The sequence below is a fragment of the Zosterops lateralis genome (genome assembly GCF_965231275.1).
Source record: "Zosterops lateralis genome assembly, chromosome: 4".
NCBI classification, from domain to species: domain Eukaryota; kingdom Metazoa; phylum Chordata; class Aves; order Passeriformes; family Zosteropidae; genus Zosterops; species Zosterops lateralis.
Window position 1 is genome coordinate 20,252,354 of NC_139765.1, and position 25,801 is coordinate 20,278,154.

A 25,801-nucleotide genomic window follows, 5' to 3' on the forward strand; every position below is an offset into this window, starting at 1 on the left:
TTTTTGTCTGTTGATATATTGCCTCCGCCCACCTCCTGGGGGTCTTTGGCTAGCTCAGTTCCTTGAGAGGCTTTGGAGGAATATATCAGAGACAAGACAAAATATTCCAAAAGAGGCTCTTCCCCCAGGATTATTCCAAGGGTGTTTATTCTCGAAGGCTTTCAGGGCGGAAAGAGAGCGAACAAGGAAGAACAGGGCCTTATGTAGTCTCCTGCTCAGGAAAAAGATAGCTGGACCTCAGCCAATGAGGTCAAGGAAGGAAGGGTCAAACTACATGGTTACAGGCTCCAGGGGTCCGGGGGGAAAAAAACATTCCCCAGAGAAATACAACAGTCTGTTGCATGATAAGTACCTCAACTCCCATTTTTAACAAATAACTCTGATGAAAGAGTGCTGCTGTTGTTAATATCTTTGTCCCATCCTCCCAACACCAGCTTCGGACTTAAACATGTTCTTTTAAGATGAAATCAAGTACAAGAACCAAATACACTTCCATTGTTATATCTTATGAATAAGGCTTTTCTTGGTTTGTTTTCGTTATTATGTCAGATTTTTTTTTCTGTAGATAAATATGCTTCCTGTGTGTTGCATCCTTAAATTTATAAACAGAAATTACAAGAGTAACTTTGCTGAATAACCTGAGTCTGTGCTAAAGCAGGAGAATTCTATAAAGAACCTTAATTTGTAGTCCACATCGTAGTCTCTAGAACAGTGTTATTTATTTTCCACTAGACATGGTAAACATGTAGCATATAAAGCCAATCAAAATTCTACAGTACTTAAAACTTGCAAATAATTGTTCTCTTTAGTGCATTTGACTAAACAGCCAACCAGACATTAATTGTAGCTTTAAGAAATGTGAAACTTGATCAAAGTTGGAAGTTTGTTCTTTGCTTTAATGTCTCAAGGATATGATGAATAAGAAATCCTGATATTTAAGATTAAGTGTTGGAGGAGTCAGAGAAGCTAATATTTGAGTTTTCAGGAAATATGAAGAAAGGGAGGTTTCTTTCTTCTGTTAATATTCCTGACTTAGACCTTTATTAAAAGTATCTTTAACTTTGTCAAAGTTCTTTGTATAGACAAGTTATTGTTCTGGAGGTAAAAAAGCATGTAACACAGCTATATGGAAAGCTGGAAAAATGAACTGTATTATATGTTCACCTCTTAAGAGGTAAGCTCTTGATATCTGGAAGTTGGTTTACCCTTACAAAATACTGACTCTGGAGAGATGTAAAGCCCAGCTCACTGTATTTTCCTCCTTAATATCCCTAGCATGCATGCAAAAAAAAATTTTTTTGAGAGTTTAAGACGTCTCAGGGCACAAAAAGCTTATTTGCATTTTAAGATAAAGCTTAGATAATAACTCTTTATTAGAAATTCTTAAAAGAGAACCTTTAAATTAAAGAACTTTTTAGTGTCTGTTAGCTGTTAGCCAGGTATGTTAGATGACGTTCTGTTTAGTGAATATTCTAGTGGCAATTTTAATGATCTGGAAAAGGAATGAAAGACCTGTTTATGAAGTGGGTTAAGATGCAGAATTTGAAGAGATTCCAAACACCAGAACACATGGAAAATAAAGGGAGAGCGGAGAGGTTGGACATGTGGGTGGAAAGCTAAACAAGATCCATGCTAATATGGAGAAAAGCATTTGAAACACAGGTGTTTAATGAGTGGAGATGGTTTCAAAGTAGCAAAATCAGACAAGAGCTGCAGGTGGTAGAGTTGGCAGATTTGGGTGCTGATGTTACAAAAGATGCATTGAGTGCTTTGTGCCAGGTCAAACAACCCAGAACATATGATAGATGCCAAGAAGAGCTGTTGGAAAAGGGTGAGGATAATGATACACTGTTGAATTTGTGATACACAGTTACAGTTACTGGTGTAGTTCCGTGTGGCTGCTTTCTTATAGGAGTTTGGAAGGGGGATTGCTTGGAGAGAGGAAAAGGTAGGACAAGTAAGTTGCTGAAAAGTTATTAATGGAATGGAGGAAAAGTATCAAGGGAGCAGAAGTAAGGGAATTAGAAAAAGAGACTGACTGGGCGGAGGGAATGAAACTTGACAGCAAAAGGCCTAAATGAGAAGACAAATTAAATGAAGAAGATGCATAATGTAAATGGAAGAAGGGGTGGCCTGGTGTAAATACAAGAAGGAAGAGAGTGGTAGGTTAGGAATAGTGGTATGGAATTGAGCAAACGCTTTTAACTGGGTTTTCCAGTAATGAGGGCTGATTTAACTGAAAAAACCTCCCTGGTGAGTTTTACAAGGTCAGCTTATGAGACTTATGTAGCATTAAGCATTCAGTGAACACTAAGGTACAGTCCTTTTATTCATAGGGATGGATATTACAATCTAATAGGTATTTTCCGTCTTTAACTTTTATTATTCTAGTGACCTGAAACTCTCACTTGCAATCTTCAAAATGAAAAAATATCTTCATAATTTATATTTATATAGAATGAATCTCATCAATTTCGTTATATGGCTGCCATCCTTCGACACTGCTTATTAACCAAGGGCCCTACTGAAGAAAAAACTGAAGAGTTGCACAGGTTGGTAGAATTGCAGAACCAATCTATGTTAAAAGGTTTTTGTTTGATTGGTTTTCCTAAATAGAAATTACTTTGCCTAAAATCCAAAGTGGAAATCTGAGAAACAATGAAAATTTAAATTATTTTGAGTTAATATTGTTAATCTTTTTTGATTAAAGCTTTTTTCCTCAGACATTGCTTAAACATATCCAGTTCTCCAGAGAGAAGGTGACTGGCAAGGTTGTTATTTTCTGACTGATAATGAAGCTCACCTTTTTTAAATTTTGTTTTTATGTTTGTGTGTGTATCTGAGATGAAAATACATATAGAAGTTCTAAGTGTAGTTCAAATTGTAGTGGAATGCAACTTCTGTTGTTTTGCACAGAAGCTGATGGAAACACTACATTTTGAGATTTCTATATGTAAGTTTTGCAATTCTGACGGTTTGGGGTGGAAGTAACAAGTTGATATTTTATCCTGATAGTTCTAGGCTGCCTTATTGGAAGTACCAATAATTTTCCTTGGTAATAATATTTTTTTCAAAGATGAGTGAATCATCAGTTTTTGGTGTGTGGTTTAGTTTTTTTCCCTCAGTCCTGCACCCAGCTGTTATGTATTGGCAGATGGTAATTCAATCAAAATTCAGACTATTTGTGGTGAGGTGGTGGTTCTTATTTTAGTGTTACTGTTCTTTCTCTATGACACCCTTTTTTTTACCAAGCAGGTCAGCTCTTCACTGGGGCCTGACAATACAGTAGCTTCCCTCAGCACTGGAATATTGCCATTTTCTTCTTCAGAGATGTCTGTATATGTAACTGTAGGATCTTTTGACGGTCTTCTGAGCCAGTCTCTAGGAAGAAAGATGCAGCTTTTCACACCCAGCAGTCTTGAAAGTGTTAAATGACCTGGATTAAAATCTTGGAAAGCTCTTAGAGATCAACAGTCTTAGGAGATGAACACTAAAATCCTACATCAGAGCCCTTCTCAGTTGGTGCAGACTAGTTTGGAATAATTCAGGATACTGCTGCAGTAGTTGCCATGACTGAAGCTAATGCTGTGTCCTAAAGGGCAGTTAGTGTTTTCTCTTTGCTGCTGCTTATGATGGGTGCTTTGTGCTCTCAGCCTCCTTTAAGGGAGGGACTGGCAGGAATAAAATTCCTACTGCTGGGAGAATTCAACAGTCCTGGATAAAATCAACAATTACGAGAGAGTTCCAAGAATTATTATAGGCTGATGCTCTTCCCAAGATCTGTTCCCGTGTCCAGAAATCTGACTACTCTGATCACCCTGTTAAATATATTGCCCTGTAAAATTTAATTGTCTTGTGCTATTGCAAAAGGATGCAAATGTTGCAGGTCCTTTTGGTTTTGGCTTTTGCAAACACTTGTAGCTGAGATCCAGAAAGGGCTTTACATAAAGAGGTAAGCAGCTGTGAAGATGATGTAGTGTTGGTGTGATTTCTGTCCTTGCTTTTTTTAGTGGCAAGAGAGATTTTTTGTAGCAATGCTGCCCACGTGGGCCTTATGGAGACACCAGTCAAAGCAAAGGTTCTCCATAATTCTCAGAGGGAAGCCAAAAAGAAATGAGAACACCCATCACTACCTTGCGTCACTTCAACTGTTCCCCCTTCTCCAGCAGACTCAGTGTAGCACTGCATCACTTTCTGCCATGCTGAGAAAACAACTTTGTCCCTCTGTGTAGCTTGTTAAGTTAGATGAAGAGCAAAGAATGCAAGTATAGCATTATTGCTCGTGGTATTGGATTTTGATTTACGTGCTACAAGTCCTACAGCAGTCAAGTCCTACCATGCAGGACTTGACTGCTGCAATTCAAATATTTCAGCCTTTTTGCTGAACCTGAGTTTTATCTTTGAATGCTAGAAGGATGCAATAAAAGCTAAATAATTGAATACACTTTTCCACCAAGACTGTTCATCACAAGGCAAGTCTGGAATAGAAAAGCTATATTCAGAAGTAATACCCCCACAAATCCTCAAAGGAATTGGGGCCTGCATCAGAGGGCCCCACTTCAGTCTGCTGATCTATTTGCACAAGCAAAATTTAATTCCTGATAGCAGCTGCACTAACAAATGATCTGTAGCAATCTGTAGCTGAAAAAGAGAGGCTGTGTCATCATTTGGGCCGTTCAGCATGCTGGACTCTGACCATGCAATCTTTATTGCTAGAGATGTGGTGTGAGTCAGAGAGCAGAGCACAACTTCCAGCTATGTTTTCCTCCTGGAGCCTATCAGTAAGGAAATTATGAAAACTGTGTTAAAAAAATAAAATACAAACAGTGGTGAATGCAGAATAAACTTTGTGAAGTATCAGGGAGATATAAATATATTTCTTAATACATTTACTATCTACTTAATATAGTATGTATATATACTATATATTTACTTGCACTTGCAAGTAAATCAAGTATATTTACTTGATCACTTGCACTTCCCTAAGTTTGTGAATCTGCAGAACCTAAAATGCTTCAGTGAAAGGTTTGGGCAGCCTGTTAAAGCACATCATTTGAATGCCTGTAAATTGAGGATTTATTTTAGGTGAACACTGTATGTTGGATTCATGCTCTGAGCCATAATGTACTGATTGTCAGTGTGACTATTTCTAATAAAAAAGCAGAAGTTAGCCATAAAAATGTCTTACCTACTTAAGTACCCAGAATTGTCATTGTGGTTCTGTTGCATCATTACTTAATGTTTGAATATGAACAACCTAAAGTACCACATGTTAGAGTGAGTGTCATTTTTGCCCACTAACAAGGTTTTAATCAAGGCATTCACTGGCTCTAAATAGGCCTTTGATTCTGAATTTGCATATTGGGAGGGGGCTGGGAGACGAGTGGGTGGATGTCATGTCCCAGTGATTAATGATCTCTAGGAAGCCGAAAAGGGGAGAGTAATATACACAGTATTTCTACCCCCTAGAGTAGGAATGCAAACACTATTGTGCTTATCTGTGCATAGTCACTGACTTCCTGGTAGCTGGAGAATTTCATACACTCCTCTGCCACAAATAAAACTGTCAGTAGAGTGACAAAGATCAGAAAGCTGGGCTTCATTTATTGAAAAGAATAGCTCAGACACAGTGATCCAGAAAATTAATTTTGTAGGTGTTTGGGAACTTGGTTGTTTAATAAGAAACTGGTAAAAAGAGAACTTTTGATGAAAGGCCCAAAGCCACCAAATATTTGTTGAATTTCTTCTGTTTTGTCTCTACCTATTCCTGAATTATTGGAGAGGAATAACTTCCGTGATATAAAGGACATATCTTGAACAGGATTTAGAAACAAAACAAAGAGAACAAGCATTCCCAAAAGTAATAGTGGTCTGAATTTCAATTACTAAAAGAGCAAAAGGGAGATGGCACAGTGTGGAACAGCCACCCAGTCTGATCAAACCAGAACCAGTACATTTGTTAGAAATCCTGCTATGGTCTGATGGTCATGCTTTGCTTTCTCTTTTGCTAATTCTTTGTTAGAATTGTATTAATAACTTAGAAACAGAGAGCAGCTTCTAAGTAGATATTATTAAAAGTCTTAAAATGAAGTTGTTTGAAAAGTTTTCTCCATTCTTGGAACACTTCACCAGTTCTTGAAACATCAGTACTCATTGGTTCATTGATAGCTTTGAGGTGTGCATGGGTAAACCTGAATAGTTTTGGGTTTGCTATTTCTAAATACATCCATTTGTAATTTTAGTTGGATATCAGCAAGTAAATAATGACAGAGTTCTAATGTTTGCAGCAGCTGCATAATTTCTCCCAGTGTTCAGGAACAGTACAAGCCCAAGTCTGTACAGTGAGAACAGGTTAGATAGCAAACTCAAGGCATGTGTACCCTGCAAGAGACCCTTGCAAAGTAAGTCCCACCTTACTCCATTAAAGAGGAGGGAGGGACCCTGTGGCCTAATTGAAGTCACTTAATGGCTCTTTGGAAATGCTCCTCTTTGTGTTTTAGAATGAGAACACTGCCAGTTACTGAAGGGGTAGTGCTTGGTAAATAAACCTGAGTCTCTTTTTAGGGTGTTGAAAGCCTTCTGTATTTCATATATTCTGCAAGCTAAATAAAAATGAAAATATTTCAGGGGAACCAAGAAATGGTCACTTTGCGTCCCGTCATAGCAGGAGAAAATGTCGTCCATATTGTATTTTGCCACACTAATGTTTGTAGTGTGGATACGTGGTAAAATGTTTTAAGTTTCAAGGAGGAAAAAACTCTGACTACTGCAAATCAATGTGAGAGTTCCCCCTGCTGTCCTGCAAGATCAGCTGCTGTAGCTTCCTACTGTGCCTTGTCCGTGGGATAGGATACTGTGCGGGCTGGAAGTAATCCTGTGCTGCTGCTTTTGGAACTTTTTGTCTTTCTTTTTCCTTGTTTGTTCCAAGAGCCAGCACTCAGGCAATAATGCAGGCCACCTTCTTTAAAACGCAGAGAGGAGAAAATAAAGCATTGTTTGAGTTATAGGACCTCTTTTTGATTGCAGTTGTACAAGCAGTTTATGGTGCGTTAATTCTTTCTTCCAAATGACTAATGAATTTTTAAAAATCTGTTTCAGCAATGCAATCAACCTCTTAAGCAATGTTCCTGTTTCTTGCTTGGATGTTCTTATTAATCCATCATCCCAAGAAGAAACAGATATAAAATACAATGGTATGAATATGAGAGCTATTCAGATTTTACTGGATTTCATGGAGAAGAGGATAGACAAGGTATGGACTGCACCGATTTTTCACAAAAGGGCCCTCTTTCTCTAAAGCAAAAAGTACACATAGATGAAGCTTGGTATTAACCTTTCAGCCAGTACTTACCACAAATATGGATGTCTTACTAAACTATGAAACACCTCAAAATAAAGAACAAATTCCTGTGACTGAAGCTATTTGCTTATATGTGTCTGAGGGTGAGCATTTGGATCTTTATGTAAAGTTCGTATTTTGGCCTTATTATAGAACTGTATTGAAATGTTCATAGAATTTGAAAAGGAAAGTTTGCTCTTAAGATGTTTTATTTGTATTTGGTTTTATTTTAGGGAAGCAGCTATAGAGAAGGTCTGACTCCAGTTCTTAGTTTATTAACTGAATGCTGCCGAACTCATAGGAATATCAGGAAGTTTATCAAAGCTCAGGTAAGTAAAATATTAATTGAAATTTGAACATGAAGCTAATGATGAACTTTGAGGTTTGTACATCAGTGCAGGACAATGCTGTAGACATAATTTTTCAGTCATGTAAATCAATAGATATTATGGCCTGAGTTCCAGGATACATTCTGTAGCACTGTTTAATAATAACATCAGGGATATTGTAAAGCTTTGTTAATGTGAGTCACCATGGATCATGTGAGATGGGTAAAAAACTCAGTAAGGTTCTTTTCCCTTACACTCAGCGAATAAGAAACATTTCAGTGCAGTTAGTTAAACTTCACAGAGCTGTGTGGTGGCCAGTGAGAATACAGGTGTTTTGGTGGGTTCTGCTTGAGGTTTAGTTTTACCTCAGTAGGAGGGAGTTGTTGCAATTAAGACTTGTGTATCAGTTGTCCTGTCGGAGTAAAAGTGTCTCTGGACAGAGGCACACTTCATCACTTTGTCTCTTAAAAGAGTTCTTTATTGCAGTATGGACTGTGGCTTTGAACAGGGAAAAAGATTTCTGTGCCATGGTTAAAGAACTGATGGTTAAAGATCTGTGTAGCTTGGTTGTTGAGTGTGGTGTTTTCTCTTTGTTTTGCTGTTTTTCCTGAGGTCAAGTGGAAAGAAGTTAAAAGATGAACTAGAGAAAGAAATTGCTCCTCTGGTTTCTGCTGTCCTTCTCCTAAGCTGCAGTGACTTTTGAGTTGCATCCGAGATGGTGCTCCCAGATCAAAGCTGTTCCTGAATTCATAAATGGAATTTAAAATGAAAAAGAGCATATATTTTCTGGTTCTTCCATCTATGCCAGAAAAGTGGTTTTGAGGAATTTAAGAAATTTGTTCTTGTTGTTTGTTTTGTTTTTTGTTCGCAGCAGTTAGTTTTTAAGATACTTTGCTGATCTGTTAACTTAAAAAAAAATGTTGCAGAGCCAAGTGTTCAGAAGCTAGAAAATGAAGTTGTCTCCATGTTTTTACGACACGTGGGCATCTCGATGTCAGTATAATTGCATGCTGACTCCTGCCACAGGACCACTGCCTCATATAGTGCAGAGAATGGATGGATGTTGCTAACTGCATGACTGGATGTTTGATATTTTGAATTGCCCTCATTGTTAAGTGTGGCCTTGGGCTTTATTTATTGTGTGCTATTCAAATTGTGATCTGAAGACAGGAGGATTGATTTCCTCATGGACTGTCCTATGGCACTCATCACTGTATTAGTATTAGAGTACTCTAAAAACATTAATTCATTCTTACAACACACTGGGAAATGGCAGTCATGGTAATATCCCCAGTGGGGGGAGTAAGTAGGGACAAAGTAAAATGTTTTTGCCAATTGGTTGAGAACTTGGTTTGAAAAAGACAGGGTCTGTTTTATCCAAAGCAGTCAATACTGTAGCATTCATGTAAGGATAGTTTCCAGTAAGTCCAATTTCAATAATAATTGTGCTGTGATTTTGCATAGGACATGACACTTTACATTAGATGCCTAGAAGACAAAGGACTTGCAATCTCTTATGATAATTAGTGACATACTTGGTTTTATTTCCTAATAAAATATTGAAGATCCATAATTCTTAGGAGACTCTTCAGATCATTAAATATTTCATATTATGGCCCAGATTTGTTTGCCCATCATGTCATATATCCTTTGAATGTGAAAAAATTTACGTAGATTTTGAGTCTGAAGGCATCCACACAAGGAGGCACAAGTTAGTTTGACAAAAAAGCTATCATTTGTGCACTACCTGCCTTTCTTGAGGGTTAAAGTTAACAATATTAATGACCTCTAATGAGAAAATAGTGTGTTTGAGGAAATGTTAAATAGTGATTTCTCAAAAATATTTCTGAAATTTAGCTTGAGCTTTTAAAAGTGTTTTCTGGTTGAGGTATGCATTTCCTTTATATGTAGAGCAAATTTTGAAATTTAGTAGTAGAAACTTGTAGTACTTATAAGTACTTGCAATAAGTACTTAAAATAAGTACTTGCAACATACTTATTTTCCTGTTTTTTTCATTAAGCACATCATTGTTCTATATAAACTACACAGCATTTTAACAGTGTAAGTTTCCTTAAACTGGTATTTTTAATACTTTTATAAGATACCTGAGAAAAACAGAAGAAACCAAGAACATGAGGTTATGGCTGCCTGCTGACCAGCTTTCCTGGAACATCCATTTGTGCTCATAAACTCCTAATAATTGTAATTTTAAATTAAAGACTGAGTATTTTTCTGCCAAAAATGACAGACCAAGAAATTTAAATATATTAAGAAGCAAGAGTGACTACTAATGCATATGGGCATAGTTGTCTGATTTTATTGCCTTTTTTTTTTTTTTTTTTTTTTTTTTTTTTTTTTTTTTTTTTTTTGGGACAGAGTATTTTTTGTTCTGCTGACTACATTTGTTTTTTGTAAATATTGGTTTTGCAAGATATTTTCATGCATTTTATGCTGTTCTTCCCTTTCTTCTGTGCTGCCAGGTACTGCCTCCATTAAGAGATGTCTCAAACCGTCCTGAAGTTGGCACAACGGTGAGGAACAAACTCGTCCGCCTTATGACACATGTTGACCTTGGAGTAAAGCAAATTGCAGCAGAATTTCTTTTTGTTCTTTGTAAAGAGAGAGGTAAAAATTACTTTTTTCTTCTCCTTTTTGTGTAAGGTCTTGCTGTAATTGGTATATTTGCCTCTTGCTGTAGCTCTCAATTCTTGTAGCACTCTGGTGGGGTTTGTTCTGTAGCTGATTACAGCTGAATAATTTTTTGTATCCTCTTTGCAGTCGATAGCTTGTTGAAATACACAGGCTATGGTAATGCAGCAGGATTGCTGGCAGCCAGGGGTCTGCTAGCAGGAGGAAGGGGAGATCACTGGTACTCAGATGATGAAGATACAGACACAGAAGAATACAAATCTGCAAAGCCAAAGTATAGTATTTTTTCAATTTCACATATCCTGTTGCATTTTGGATTCTTTTGACATAATTTTGAGGGTGTTTTACCTTTTTCAGAGGGGCCAGTCTTAGAATGATATGTGCTTATATTAGCTCCTGTCTTCTGCTGATATCAGGGTCTAATTATTGAGAAACCAGCCTCTAATAGTGATCATCATGTAGTCAGATATGGTTGCAGGGGGGAAAAGTAAAAAAAAAGTTACTATGAGAATGATTTAACATCTGAATAACTACTTGAATTAAAATTCAAGTGTGGAGAGAACTCTTTAAGGAAGTGAGAAGAAAGACTCAGTAGCAAACTTAGCAAGGATGGGTTATGTCACAGATTTTTGAGGAACTCACATGAAGTTTGCCAAGCTGCCAACTCTTGTTTGTGGGGTATATCTCTGTAATGGAGAAGGTAACGGTGTCGAATATATCTAAAAGTTTTAGCCAGAACTTGGTTAAATAGGAGAAAGCCGCTGTGTTTAGTTTCAGTTTTGACTGAGTCGCAGATTGCCTGGTACTAAAATTTTCCTAAAGAACCAAGTAGGTCACATATGTAAATATGGAAGGAGCAAAATAACTTCCACAGAAGTCATGCAGCAGGAATCCAGCATATTTGTTTGAAGGATTCAGTGACCACGTGGAAGCTCTGTTGATTTTTGTTAGTTATAATTGATTGGGTGTTAAGGGTTTTAGTTTGTCATGTTACGTATAAGATTTGATGCTATTTTAAAGATGTTCTGGAACTGTTGATAGTGGAGATCTGAAGTGTTAATTTTTCTGTTTTACTCTGTTTTCCTTGAATTACACAGATATGGTTAGGTATATGGTGAGCACTTGTGGTTTATTGAAATATTCTTATTTAGGTACATGAACAAAGGACAGGATTAAATGTATAAGATTTAGGAGTTACGTTGCTTCTATGCTAAGACATTAACTCTAAACCAGAGGTTTCTTTTCATTTCTGCACTTCAGGATTTTTTTTTCTTGCTGTTTTCTCTCTCCTGTACTTTCAAAAGCCTGACATTCAATAATATGCATTTAAGTAAAACTATAGCATCCATTTTGTTAAAAGCTAACACTTAAATGAAACATTCAAGATAACTGTCAGTTGATTTATGCATCTAATTTTCTGCATTGCTTTTAAATGTTTGTGATTAAAATGTTTGAAAGGATAATGTCCCCTGAAAGTTTTCTTTAAAGCTACTTCTCTGTTTTTGTTACCATTTATGTATCACTGTTCGCTTGCATTAACAGTGAAAATAAAGCTGGCTTTGTAAATGCTCAAAGTAAAGTAACTTAATCTGATTTGAGCAAAAAATCATCATCATGGAAGGGCAACAGTAAACTAATTTAATGGAAAAGTGGAACCTGTCTATATTTTTAAAATTAAGCCTGTGCAGAATTAGTTTCAGACATGTATCTGTCATCCAGTTACCTATTCATGTCATTAGTACTAATGACATTGTCACTGTTATCATCATCATTCCCCTGGTTTCAAACTGTTCCTCTCTGGGTTCCAACAACAAGAACTACCAGCCTGTGCATTTTTGAGCACCGACAAGACATTAATACAGTGAATCCACATGAAGGTACAGTCACGATTCATGAGAAAGTACAGTATAAATATGAGCCTTGTCTATTTATAACAAAACCTTTCATGTGCAGTTCAGACAGTTTTAGTCTTGATGGTTTCTGTGAGTTCTTCCTGTTTCCTTTCTTTTAAGAAGATAGAAAATGTACCTACTCTTGCAGAAAGGTAAACTGTGTTTTTTTCACCTCCAGCATAAACCTTATCACTGGTCACTTGGAAGAACCAATGCCCAATCCAATGGATGAAATGACAGAAGAACAAAAGGAATATGAAGCTATGAAGCTTGTCAACATGTTTGATAAACTTTCCAGGTATTGTATTGTACAATATAGCTTTTGTGAAGCAGCTTGTATCCTGACTCTTTACTAAGGTCTAGTGCTTCAAAACAGTGCTAGAATCAACTTCTTTGTAGGATTAGGACTGCTTGAAATGCAGAGCATAATGTTTAGCACTTAAAAAAAAAAGTGATAAGTTGCAGGACTTCAGAGGAAACCTCTTTTGGAGAGATTTGGACAGAATTGGAAAGTTCTGGTGGTGAGGGGACCTGGCTTCTGAATAGATAGGCTGATGGTAATGAGGGGAGTTTCTTCTTTTAAAGTGTGGAACACAATCCAGGCCCAACCATGCTTATTTCCCCCAAGTTAATGAACAGCATCTCATTGTAACTACTTAGGCCTGCTGCTTATATGAATACAGTGTGAAAATATTGTTGTCAGAAACAATACATTATATAATGGATCAATTAAAAGGGAATTTACAGTGTGGACTGGAATACAAATCAGCCTTTTTAATTTGTTTTATGTGACAAAGGTAATGCCATGAAAGAAATGGGTACTTAGTGTGACATAATGATGTTACAGTATTGATACAGAGAGTTGATCTTCAGTTTGTAACTTCCTATGTACAAAAGAACATAGATCTGTGCTGTTATCTCTAGCTTTTTCTCTTTGGCTCAATATGCATAGAATTTATTAGATTTTCTTTCCTCATACTTTTAGCCATATTAGAGCTATTGTTTGTAGAGTTTCTTTTTTAATTCATAAGCAAAATTACATTCTTGCAAAACTTATGCTATATTAATTTGCCATTAAGAGCAAAGCTGTAGGAGGTAAATATATAAGTGCATCCATTCTTTAAACATGGAAAAACTCAGCAGCTAGGAATGTGCTGTTTTGTGAGAGTCTATAGATAGTCAATTAACAAGATCTATCAAGAGAAATTCAGAAAAACATGTATTTTTTACATCTCTGTTAAACAATAGGAATATAGCAAAAGATACAGGAGAATCTGGATTTTACATTAGCTGGCAGGATTGAAAGCAGGGCAGGAACTTTGAACAACTGATCTGAGACTGTCCGTTAAGTAATTGAATATTTTTTCACATTATTTGCATGGAAAGCAAGTGTAATAGGTCATAGTCTTCTTAGGAAGGAGAAGAAAACACAATGCACATGTAATCTTAATTGAACTACTGTAAAATGGAATCATTGCTATGTTAAGCTTGAGAATTAAGATGCTGAGCATCAAGGGTATCATAATAAAATGACTAAAAGGTCTAAAATGTTTTTTGAAAGAAAAATTGAGGCTGCAGATAAGTTGAGACTGAAGACAAGTCAGTACTGTCCCTGCAGCAGTTACATAAAAACTCCCAATAGTTACTGTGGCACAAGAGCCCTTTCAGTTTGGAGGGTCAGAGGCACCTGCTGCAGTGCCTGCCACAGGCTGACAATAACTGAGCAGCTGCTGCCCTGTGTCACCACTTATCCTCTTGGCCAGCAGCATTGCTGTCACCTTGGGCTTTCTCTTACATCCACCTGCAGTTTCTTCTATAGCACTTACTCTGCTTCAAGGCTGGCACTCTTTGTGGTACGGCTTTGTTTAGTATTGTGGTTACTGTGGGACAGTGTTGATGTGACCCCTTTAGATGCTCTGATAACGTTAATAAAATCATTTCACTGTTCTTCCCACACTTCTTGTTTTACTAAAAACTGTGGAGGAGGGAAATACTGGCAGGAAGGAAAAAGAAAGTAAGACATGGAATCAGAGGCTGTGCAATGTTTTTCATTAATGTAATTGAGTGTGATTGTGGGCCTTGCAGATGTTAAACAACATGGTTTTCTTGGTTTGTATAGACAGGTATCTGCCCAAGGAAGATTGGAGTCTCCCTTGGAATGTAAGCCCTCCCCCCCCCCCCCCCCCCTTTTCAAATTATTATAAATTTGCAATTAAAAGGCTGGCAGGCAAAGATTTTGGGAATAGGTATAGCAGTTCTTTACTAGGGATATTAAAAATACAAATGTTGTAGTGCAAAAGAATAAGCAAACAAACAAGGAATTCCAGAAAAGAAAACCCTGACAGAGTCAGAAATACAACCTGACACCCTGTTCATCAGGGCATTGGAAACAGTCCAAAGTCAGCCCTCCTGGAGTGGCAGATTTGGTCCTGTTGGAAGCAGAGATGATGATCCTGTGGAGCCAGAGGTCCAGAGGTGAGTCTGGTCTTCCTTTGGGAGTCTTGTGGGAGCACCGGAGTGCCTGGTGACACTTGTGGCTTTTTATCTCGGTGGAAATGGTTTGGCTCCTTCTCCCTGGGTGGAGCATCTTACAATAGGATGATGAAATGTGTCATGCCATGGGTGAGCTTTAATGGTTCATTAACAGAAGATATTCCCATGGGGGTAGTGGGAGAGTGAACAGAGATAAGAAACACTACTCCATCTGCTTTTAACAGCTGGCTTGGGAGGCAGTGGAAGCCTGAGCAGAGATAAGAAACAATAGCTCACCCGGTTTTTTACAGCTGGCTTGTTATCAGAGAAGGCAGTTACTTTCTCTCTTTTGGAGTTACAACAGATAAAGAAAAATCTCTCCAACCAAGCTTTGGCCATCTCTTTGTTTTGCTCAAGTATTCTTAAGTATCCAACACTTAGTCTCCTTGGTAACTTAAGGGGGAAAAAATTCTTTAAAGTAAAAAAGAAACAAACCTAACCCCCAACACATGAGAATTTGCTAGTCTTGCATACAAGAAGGTATTAGTACCGTGGGATCCCTCCATGGTTTTGGAACAGGACACTTGTGCTGCCTCCAGCTTGAGCCCTTCAGTGCTGGGAATTTGCAGACTTAAACCTACATGGAATGCACTTCCTACCCTTGGTTTGCACCCTACAGATGCAAAGCAGAGGTTGCTTGAGTGGAGGTTTTGGTTGTTTTTGGGGTTCGAGTCTTCCTTTGAGGCAGAATGCTCATGGCAGGTTTCTTGCTTCTACTGCTCTCTTGTCATCATGGGAGGGGAAATGTGCCATAAACAGGTTCAGTTTGATGCAATGCTTTGCTTAAAGAGGGAAAGAAGTTGAACAGGAACAGCTTCTTCTTATCTTGAGAAGTTTATGGAACTTTGTGTAACCTGAACAGGAGCTTAAAGTAAACTTGTGTGATGTACAGCAAAACAGGTTTGCTTAGTTCACGGATATTGTCCCAGCAGTAGAAGCTAAGCTTTGAAGAGCACTTTTATGGGAGAAAAGTATTAAAAAAACTAAAAAGTTGAAGGACTGACAAACTTGTCAACTTCTGTCCCTGATTGATGAGGATAATCACACCAGTTTGTCACTGAGACACAGAACTGAGAAAACAAATTTGCCAGGCAGTACTATTTCATTGGGAAATTATAGCCTTCATTAATGGGTGGTGAATGTTTGCACTGTACCCTTTGTAAAGGTTTATTGAAGCTATAAGTCTAAATGGACATCTTTTTCCTAGCTCCATAATATACCAGTAAATTTTTGATTTTCAGGTTTCTCTTTATTTTCAGCATTGGCACTGAAAAATTGAAACTTTTTGAGGTCGTGTAAAACTGATGGGTGCTTTTGGTCATTTCAGGTCATACGTCTCAAGCTTTTCTACTCTTGTAGGTTGTTGGTGTTTGGGCGTGTTCATGAGATAGTTGACCATCAACAAGGCTAAATTAAAATTAATCACCCAGTTTTGATTTCTCAAAATACCTGTAGGAAAGCTGAATATTATTGTGAACCCATTTCCTCTGTGCCAATGTTTTAACATAGACTTGGATTCTACAAAATTAGTATTTTGACCAAATTTGGCTGAGTGAGATTACTTTTTTAAACTCATTAAATATATACAAATTGTAAGTATAAATGAATATGAGAAGTCTTGATTATTGCATTTCTTGGGACATGTATATACTACTTAGGCTGATCCTGGATGCCTGAACTTGGCCCTGATGTAACTCTGTGGGTTTTGTCTGCAGTAAGTGTCTCATTGGTTCTTTGAGAACTGTTTGGTGACTGTAAATCAGTATCCTCTGCACATGTTACCCATCGTTAAGCTTTGAAAAACTCCCCATATCTGCAAGGATTTAACTCAGCCTTCCATTTTTTTTTTTTTTTTTGCAAAACATCCATTTAGCCACCCAAAGTCAGAGTCATGTGATAATTCTGTCTATATAATAAACTATTGGAAATACTTTGTGTTAATTAAAATGTCTGGGAAAAATGCTAACATTTTTTCTATTATAAATGGTAGGTAGAATTATATATTAATAGACTAATTTAGAATGTCAGAATGCTTTTTCCAAGCCAACCTTGTATTAATAGCAAGAATCCTTTTGCTAATAAAAGGGTCTCCCAATTATCACAGCTTGGGTTTTGTTGTACATTGAACAAAAGTCAACAAAATGAGTAAGAGAACCTGTCTAAATAAGGTGCCCTACTCATTAAAAACACAAAGTTAATCATAGGATCAATGAAGAAAGCAATGCTACATTGAGGTGTGGTTTTTTTTCTTTCCCTTTCTAATCATAGAACAAAATAATGTTCCCTGAAAGGATTGGAACTACTGTGTGGCACTCAATTATAAGGAGGTGAATAGGTCCCCAAGATGCTGTTTTATCAAAGGGGCAGGCTGGTGTTTATATGATGGCTGTTTGATTACAGACACCATCATTAATTCTGTGTGGCAGTGCTGCCCTGCAGCATAGACAGCAGGCAAAAGAGTTACCTTTCAAAACAAGGCAATGATTTTTGAGTTGTTATCAAGCTAAATGGCAAGCAGGAAGGCTGAACTTGTATGGATATTTTTGAAGGGACTCGGGAGATCTGCAAGTGGAAGAAGATAATGCATTTTACCAACTGTTTAATTGTGGTGTGTTTCTAAGTACACTTGAATAGAATGCTTTGTTTGCATTAGAAAAATGAGTGTTACAAGGTGCATCTGAGTATGTAGAAGGTCACCTAAGGATGTTCAAACATCTATAAATGCACACATTGTGTGCTTGTATAGAACTTCACGGATATGGAAGAATTTCCACTGCCATCTACAGCGCTGAGGCCAGTGATGTTCTCCCCTATGGGTGTGCTATAAACATCCAGTTTCTGGACAGTGACCTGTTTTCTGAGGCTCTGCATGTCAGTTACTGGCACTTCCCTGCCCACCTTGTCTCTCCCCATGGACACTGAGCACATCCTCAGGTAGCCCAGGGTGTCAAAGCACAGTTGAGGTCTAGATAGTGGTTAGAAACAAAATTGGCTGATCCTTACTTCTTCTCCTCCTTCTTCCTTTGGTGGCTCGGCATATTTCTGTCTTCAGACAGTTGAATTTTACTGAGTAGTGCTTGCCTGAGGAAGGGTGTGTGGAATTCAGCCTCCCAGTGCAGAGAAGAGCAAACCCCTGCCAGCCCTCTTCCATCCTGCTCAGGAACTTGCACACCAGGAAGCTCAGGCAGTAACAGAAAGATACTTGATAAACATCCTCATTATTCCATGCAATGTGAGCCCAGCCTGGCTCCTATCATTTAAGCCTAAAGCTAAAGTGGGATGTGAAAGTGAGGCTGGAAAATGGAAGCCTCAGAGAAAGAGCTTTGCCTTTATAATTGACAAATTTTTAATGAGATAGAACCTCTTGACAGTATTTAAAGACCTAAGAATTGTTGAGAGGACAGGGAGGTCCCCACATAAAGGGACATTGGGACTTGTTTTCCTGTGTTTCTCTTTCCTTTTTCATGAGCAAATTCTTTATCCTTTATTAGCCATTATAATTCATTTATTACCAAAAATAAATTATAAATGACTAGAAAATGATGTGATTCCTTGACTTCTGACTGCAGCATTAAGTGTTGCAACTTAAAGAGTACACCTTGGGATTTTTAAAACAAAAATCTATGATGCTTTCAGCTTAAAGGGCAAGCAATGCTGATTTTGTTCTTCGTGTCTATATTTTTTGCATTTTAGAGGATATTTGTTTTGTATGATGTTTAAAGTTTGAAAACCAAAAACACCTTAGATGTATAGGATTTTTTCTGTGTGGAAAAAAAGTTTTTGCTATTTAGACACAACTCCAAAGCACTCCAGCTTTGCCTTTGGGGGACCCCTACAGCAGGCAGGGTTCTGGTCCTCTTTGGAAACCAGATTTGCAGTCTTCATGTTTTGAGCCCGTTTGAATCTGTTTTCAAGGGCTCAGAGGTGGCTTTTCCATACATCTCCAAGAGATTCTCTGAGTGCTGACACGTGGGCAGAATCTGAACACTGTGGATTGCATTGCCAGAAGGGAGGGGACTCACTCGCAGTCCTGAAGTAATGGCAAGCTCTCTCCAGTCTGTTGAAAGATGGATCCTATTCTTTCACACACACTGAGGGAGAACCTGGCCTGTGCTCTTTGATCTGGTCTTGCAAACCTCTTTCCCTGGTCTCAGGCTTACTGCCAGACCTGGTCAGCCAAGCCACAGCAGTTGTTTCTCATGTGGCATTTGTGAGTAAATGCCTGTAGGATCTGATTGTCACATCTGCGCAAGCAACTGCATTTATCTTGCTGGTCTCTTTTTGAGACTTGATTTAACTGCATCTTGACTGTACAGTGTCTGGCATATGCATGCCATGTGACTCAGATGTTGCCTTCCTTGCTGTTCCTGTGGGTGCATTTAGGGTTGGATTGTTTGCCAGCTGTGTACAAGGAATTGTTGTCCCTTTTTTCAGTCAAGGTAGTAGTGTAGACCAGGCAGAGAGCTGGTGAGAAGCCTTTGCTTCTCCACTGAGTGATGCAGTTTTATTGTCTGTGGCTTGGAAGGGTGGTAGATGTATGTTAAATTGACAGTTTTACTGGGCTGCCTTTCAGCCAAGGGGTAGATGAACATCAAGCCTCTGCTCCTTTATTTAAGGTGACCCCTGAATATTTAGAGGTATTTTCCCTCTTTTTTCAGCATAAAATCAAAATGTTATCTTTGCCCTTACAGCTTTTGCCATAATCCACATATAAACGAGGTGATAAAAATTGAGGATTAAATAAATCTTTGCTAATACTTTTTGATTGGCTTAATCAATAATTAATCATCTCTTAGATGAGGCTGTAGCTTGTGGAGTAGATATAATTGGATTAACTGCTGAGCAGCCTTTGGAGCTTTGAAGAGATTAAAATGGCTGTAAATCCTGTAATTAAACTGCCACAAGCAAAAGCAATATTATTAGAATCAGTCAGCTTTTTTAAAATGAATCAGCAAGTCCTTAACACACCCCTAGTAGTGGTGTAGGCAGAGTCTGTTCTCTTAATGATTTATTTTCTTCAACAAGATGAATATGTATCAAATTGTTTTAATTACTTGGGCTGGATTGGCAGGTGAAATTTTAGGAAGAACTAGCTGTCAGAGAACTCAGAAGAAAAGCTAATTTGTGTATCCCAAACAGTGAACCTGCTCCTTGTCTTGAGTCTATTAGGCACTGACTTTTCATGGTGTCTTTAATTGGCTAAGTAGGTTTGGCCTACATGAATGAAGTCTTTATCTGTCCTGCTCTTCCCCTCCCACCTATTTGGGAAGGGTTTTTTTTGTGCTTTTTTTCTTCAAAACAGAGAGCTTTAGTAGGAATAACTTCCTTTTAGAGGCTCATTATGTACCAAAGCATGTACTGTATATGACTGTATTATACACATGGGAACTGATATGTGTGCACATGCTAATCTGGATTCTTTTCTTCAATCTCTCACAGAGATGAGCTCATAAAGCCAATGGGAGTGCGGCCGGATGGGACAATGGCTCCTTTGGAAGAAGCTGTCAGCCAGTACCATACCAACAAGCAAGAGAGCTCAGATTCAGACTAAGGCATCACCTACTTCACTCTCAATTCTCCTCTAATCCACACTTCTCTTTAGAGCCTCTTTTATCCATACATTAGCCAGCATCACTTTAACTGTTCTATTATTGGCATATTTAAATGATGGGTCCTGTGCTGTAATGTCTGAATTTTTATTATGTCTGTTTAGAAAACATATCAGTTTATTAGTTTATGATCTTTATTAATTTAAAATTAAACGTATTTCAAAAGGATAAAAAGTGAAAGCCTACAGTGTAAAGTCAAGTCCACTTTTATTTTCTAGAATCCTGTTTTCTGAACTCTGTAGATTTTCCTATTCTTGATAATCTTTTGTATTGTCTTGCCAGTCTTCCTCTTTATATAATTGTATTAATGAAGTGTGTTTACTTAATGGCATTAGGAGCAGAGGGTGTTTAAATTTACAAGTCTGATTGACCTTGTGAGGCTGCTTTAGCTGGCATTGAGCAGTGTTTTCAAAGCTCCCCTTTTTAAAGTGCCCTGGGGTTTCTTACTGCCAGGAACTTCTCCAGTTAAGCTGCTGCTTAAGATTTTAACAATGTGTCAGTGACAGACTGCTTCTAAAACTGCCTTTAAATTTGGAACAAGATGATGCATGTTGTATGTCTTCCCTCCCTCCCTGGTTAGGATGACACCAATATACGCCCTTCTCCCTTCTTTGGTTAAGTAAAAACATCCCTATTGAAAATAGTGTTCAAGTATTGCAATTAACTGTTGCCATGGACGGGAGGGGACTGGAGTGCATGTGCCAGTGTTTCACTGAATTGGGGCCTACTTTTGGAGATTAACTTCTATGCCTCACTTGAGGGGAAGTCAAACTAATCAACAAAGAAATATTTCCCCTTAGAAAGAACTTAAGAAGCAGTGGGATAGAGAATGGGTGGGTGGAAAGGAGAAGAAAGTGTCAGTTTCAATTCTGTACTCTTCAAAAACAAAGATTAAAGTTTTAGGTGTGCTGCACAGCTGTTGTTGCCTCTTTGCCTGCTTCGTTTCTTTCTGTGTGTTTCTCCCAGCATGAATTACATGAAGAACAATCCATGCCCTAGTTTCTAATTCCATATTTTGTGCAGAAGCTTAAACATGCCATGCACTGGGAATGTTTCAGAAGTTGGAGATGGTTCTCCAGTTCATTTCCTGTGACTTGACACTGGTTCTCTGAACTAAGGAAGTTGGTGTTCAGAGACCTGTAAAGAGGGATTTGGTATGAAATTGTACTGTAGTTGCTCATGTGAGGAGCTTCTATAGGTGATCTTAGTCTTCCAAAAGAACTGAAAAGAAAAAATGATGCATTGCTGTCTTCTCAGTGGTTCAGTTTGTTTCCAAAGGACACTGCCCAGCCACAGCAATGTCTTTCCTGGTACATATGTATGTAATGTCATACCTCCTCTATATGACTCCTAAAGTGAAAGGGACACCAGTTGTCCAAGAGCAAGAGATGTGTTTGGCTGCATCTAAGCTGGGTCTCAAAAATGTGATTCAGAGTTTAGCATCATGCACTGACTACTCTGAGCCCAGCACAGGCAAGTATTTTGTGCCCTACAGGTGCAAAGAATTTGTCATCCCTCCCCAAGGAGCAAAACTCCTGTTAATGAGGAACTATCCTGGTGTCAGCTGAGGCTGAGGAAGTTGTTGTTTCAGTCATGAGCTTCTGTAGGGGCTTCTTACTGTAGAGTACTATAGTACAGAGCATGAAAAAGAGCAAAATCTCAATTGTTGCTTTACAAGCTGTAGAATATGCTTCTACAATTAGCTGGCTAAAGAGATTAATAAAACAATAATGGCTCCAGGGACCTTGTTACAAGCAATGTAGTGTGAGGCTCATGTGCTCTGCCTCCTGTCATTTGCTGCAGGGCAGCAATATTTGCAATAAATAGTTCTGGTTAGTTTATCTTGAAAAACAGATGCTTGTAGAAGGTTCTACAGACATGAGATGCTGCTTCAATTTAAAAAAGCGAAGACCAAGCATAGGAGGTTCTGCCTGAATCCTCCAGCTCATGCATGGCTCATAGCTGGGTGGCCTGTAGTGCAGGTTAATGCAGATAAATGAACTTGCTCTAGTGCAGTGCCCCAGATCAGCTCTTGTTCCAAGGGAATAGTTTGTGAAAAGGCTGCTGCAGACTTCTTGGCTTATTTTTGCAATGTAACATAGGTCCAACCTTAGCTGCACTGGCTGGAGATCTGGGAATATCTTGGGACAAAGGTCCTTCAAATCAGCACTGCCTCTGCTTCCTTTTGTGCTGTCTGTGTTGTTTTCAGAGTAACTGAGCACATGGTAGTATTTCTCTTGGATGGGAGTCTGGAGAAAAGTGAAGTTAAAAAAAGGAGCTCCCTGGAATTTTTTGTGTGCTATGAAGTTTTGCTTCTGAATTTATTTTCAAAGTTGAACCTCCAAAACTAGAGGCTTGGACAGCTGAGTCATGCTTAAAGTGGCAAACTGGGCAGTATAGGGAAGGCTCTCTAAGTGAAATGTCTCATTTTACTCCCTTCTGAGTAAAATGTCAGTAGGTTTTCTCGTGGTGACTGTAAAGGTGTTACCCAGTGGGTTCTGGGGACATGTACTTTCATTCTCAAAAAGTCTTCCACAGTCAGTCTCAAACCCAAGATCTTGTATTTCAGTCTTTACTTTGGCATCAACAGTCCAAAGCAACACAGTTCTTATTAAAGCTCATCAATGATTTGGAAGCTTTGTTTCTCTTTGTTTCCCATTAGGGTTATGAAACAAAAGATGATGGAAAATTGCTGAAATTCAGAATACTTTGTTCTTTTGCAAAATAATACAGATATGTTTGTTTAAATGTTCATGAAAACTTCCTGGCAGGTATTCCCAAATGGTAATTGAAACTTCATGTGCCCCAAAAGTGGTTTTCAGGAAAAAAAGGTCTCTTACAATCTGTTAAAAATGTTGCAAGAAAATTACCAGAACTTCGCAGAAATTTGCCAAAGAGAAAAACCACATGAATGTACATTTGCTGTATGTGTGTGTGGCCAAAGTGGTTTTTTTGCCCTATATCTTGAGTTTTTCCAAGTATCTGAAAAAATCTGCACAGGCTTGAAAAAAAAAAAAAAAAAAAGAGAACTACTAGGCAATGGCACATTTTTTTTCTTACAATTCTTCAAATTGTAACTTTCTCCTACCTGGATGAAAGATCCAACAAGTTGTCAAAGGTGGCTTTAAGGAAAAGAACATTACAATAAAGCTGTAGCATTAGTGGGTTGCCAAGCACCCTAGTCGGAAAGGGGAAAGTAAACCACAAAGTACACAAGATCCCAAATCTCCTGAAGGAGCATTCCACAACATTGTACTTCAACTTATTACCACAAAACAGCTAACAAAATCCTGTGCTTTAATAAGGCTGGCTGTAAAAGACTCTTCCACTGTTCAAACAGTTGAGGGCCAGACTTTGCTGATCTTTGAGCAGCAAAAGTTAAACAGCTGTCCAGGTCAGATTATTTTCTGGTCAAGAATGGAAAAGCAGTGATTTAGTAGTAGTGCAAAGATGTGGCTCACTTTTAGACAGAAAAAAAGAGCAGCTGTTTAATCCTACAAATGAAAATCCTTCTTACATTAACATCTTAGTTACTTGCATGGGTCTGGCCCTTATGGAAAGCATCAGGGAACATTTCTTGTTCTTTGTGCAAAAGATACATGTCACTCTGGTGATGCAATATTTAGACCAGGAATTTTGGGAGAAATGGATGTCCTTTTGGCTTTTCCATGCATCCTCCAGCTCCATCAGCACTGAAGGAAGGGCCTGGGAGGGTGTGCTGGAAGTCCTTCCCGAGCTGTGGTCCAGCCTGGGGTGAGCTGGGCCCGGGAGCCCATCCCGCCTTCCCCTGCCACCTGAGAGAAGCAGGGCCAGCATGAGGCTGCCGGGCAGAGCAGGAGGCCCAGGTGGATATGAGGTGAGGAAAAAGGTGGTGACTAGTAAAGCTCGGTGTTTCTCAGGGCTCCTTTCACCACAGCAGTGCAGGTGAGTCCTGTTAATCCTCTGCTTTTCCCTGTTGTTCGGCCCCGTGGAAGGCTGTGCCTGCCTTGGGTTATTGCCCTCGGTTCGAGGCCTCAGGAACACCATGGGTGTTGCAGATCAGTCTCTCACATGGGAGCTGCTCTGCCTTGCTGCCCTCCTTGAGAGCAAGCCCTTCTTCCTCATTCTGTGTGAGTGAGGAGGAGGAGGGGGTCCCACAAGAAGCGACCAAACTAATTTCTTGGGAAGGAGGTAGGAGCAGCACTGTCCCCTCCATAAGACAACTCCAAGGGCCAGGCTGACCTGCAGCCTCTCCCACCCCAGCAGCCTCTGGCCAGGCTTGAGGACAGCAGATGCGGTCTGTCAGGTAGGGAAAAAATCCCAAACTTGACCGTTGCTAAAAGCAGTCCTACAGAGTCATCTGACAGCACAATGGGTCAGCTCAGCTCTCTGTCCTGGCTGGGAGCTACACAGTTCAACAGGACAGGTAAGTTCCTCGAGCATCCCAGCTTTCTCCAGAGCAGGCGAGAGCACAGATCACTAAGCTGCTGACGTGCCTGGGAATCAATCCCTCCAACAGCATGCCAATCTCTGTGGGGTACCTAGACAGGCTTTTAGAGGTTGGTGGGGAAGGAATTATTCAGACCACCCATCTTAGCTGGCTAAATTACCCGGGTAGTCTCTTCTAACTCCTTTTCCAGTCACGGATGAGAGAGAGGACAATTCAGAGTAAGGCTAATTTGGGTGCACTGAATGACCCTCTGCAGGAGCTTTGCTTTCCCTCCCTCGACTACAGAGGGAGCCTGGGGAGACCAGCTGGTTACATTTAACTGCTAAATTGATTGCCAAAAGATGGGTGGTGAGAATTCCTTCCAGTTTCCCTTTTGCCATGGACCACACTCTTCCCACAGCAGGATGCTTGCTTGCTCTCTCCTGCAAATTTGGAAATTGCTCAGTGCAGTGGAATACAGACCTCCAGGAGCCACCACAAGACAAAAGCTGCATCACACCCCTTGGCAGATACTATATAATGCTGTGTGCAGGATTTCATGGGCTTCCTGCTTAAACAGGTTCTTTAAAGCAGCTTTGCTTTTGGGAGCCTGTTTAACAACTTGCCTTGGTATAAGCCAAGTTTTACATATGCTCTGAAATTTGAAAAACAAAGTGAAACTTCCGGCAAAAATTGTAACTAGAGAGGGACAGATAACAGAAAAGACTTTTCAGTTCATTCCAGATGTTACAAATGGACAGGAAGGTGAAGGCATTCAAAATAAACCCTGCTGATGCTGCCCCTTCCTCTTTGCCTGATAAACCCAATACAAATTAAAAGAAAAGCAGCCAAGATCATCAGGCTTCAAGACATCAATTTAGCCCTCTTTTCCATTTTAGAGCTTGTAGCAGATGCTGACTGTGGTTGTTAGTCCTTGTCTAATCAAAAGGCCCAATTCTTCATTCTGGAAACTTAAAATACAAGCTTCTGCCAACAAGAATTCAAACCTGAACCTAAACTACCAGGATTCTCAGGCTTCAGG

The 25,801-nt window shown here is 39.0% G+C and overlaps 1 protein-coding gene and 1 long non-coding RNA gene across 2 annotated transcripts in view; one reads left to right on the top strand and one right to left on the bottom strand.

Moving 5' to 3' along the window:
• RIC8B (RIC8 guanine nucleotide exchange factor B) overlaps window positions 1-21,261 on the top strand; it is a 33,852-nt gene extending 12,591 nt beyond the window's left edge. Inside the window, exons 4-10 of the mRNA XM_083858978.1 lie at window positions 2,458-2,552; window positions 7,099-7,252; window positions 7,573-7,668; window positions 10,150-10,294; window positions 10,448-10,592; window positions 12,389-12,508; window positions 20,182-21,261. Coding sequence (XP_083715104.1) covers window positions 2,458-2,552; window positions 7,099-7,252; window positions 7,573-7,668; window positions 10,150-10,294; window positions 10,448-10,592; window positions 12,389-12,508; window positions 20,182-20,293 — 867 coding nt within the window. The 3' untranslated portion in view covers window positions 20,294-21,261. The remainder of the gene's footprint in view (window positions 1-2,457; window positions 2,553-7,098; window positions 7,253-7,572; window positions 7,669-10,149; window positions 10,295-10,447; window positions 10,593-12,388; window positions 12,509-20,181) is intronic.
• The window catches only part of LOC310908484, a 311,975-nt gene that overhangs the window by 171,854 nt on the left and 114,320 nt on the right, over window positions 1-25,801 (bottom strand). The window lies entirely within an intron of this gene.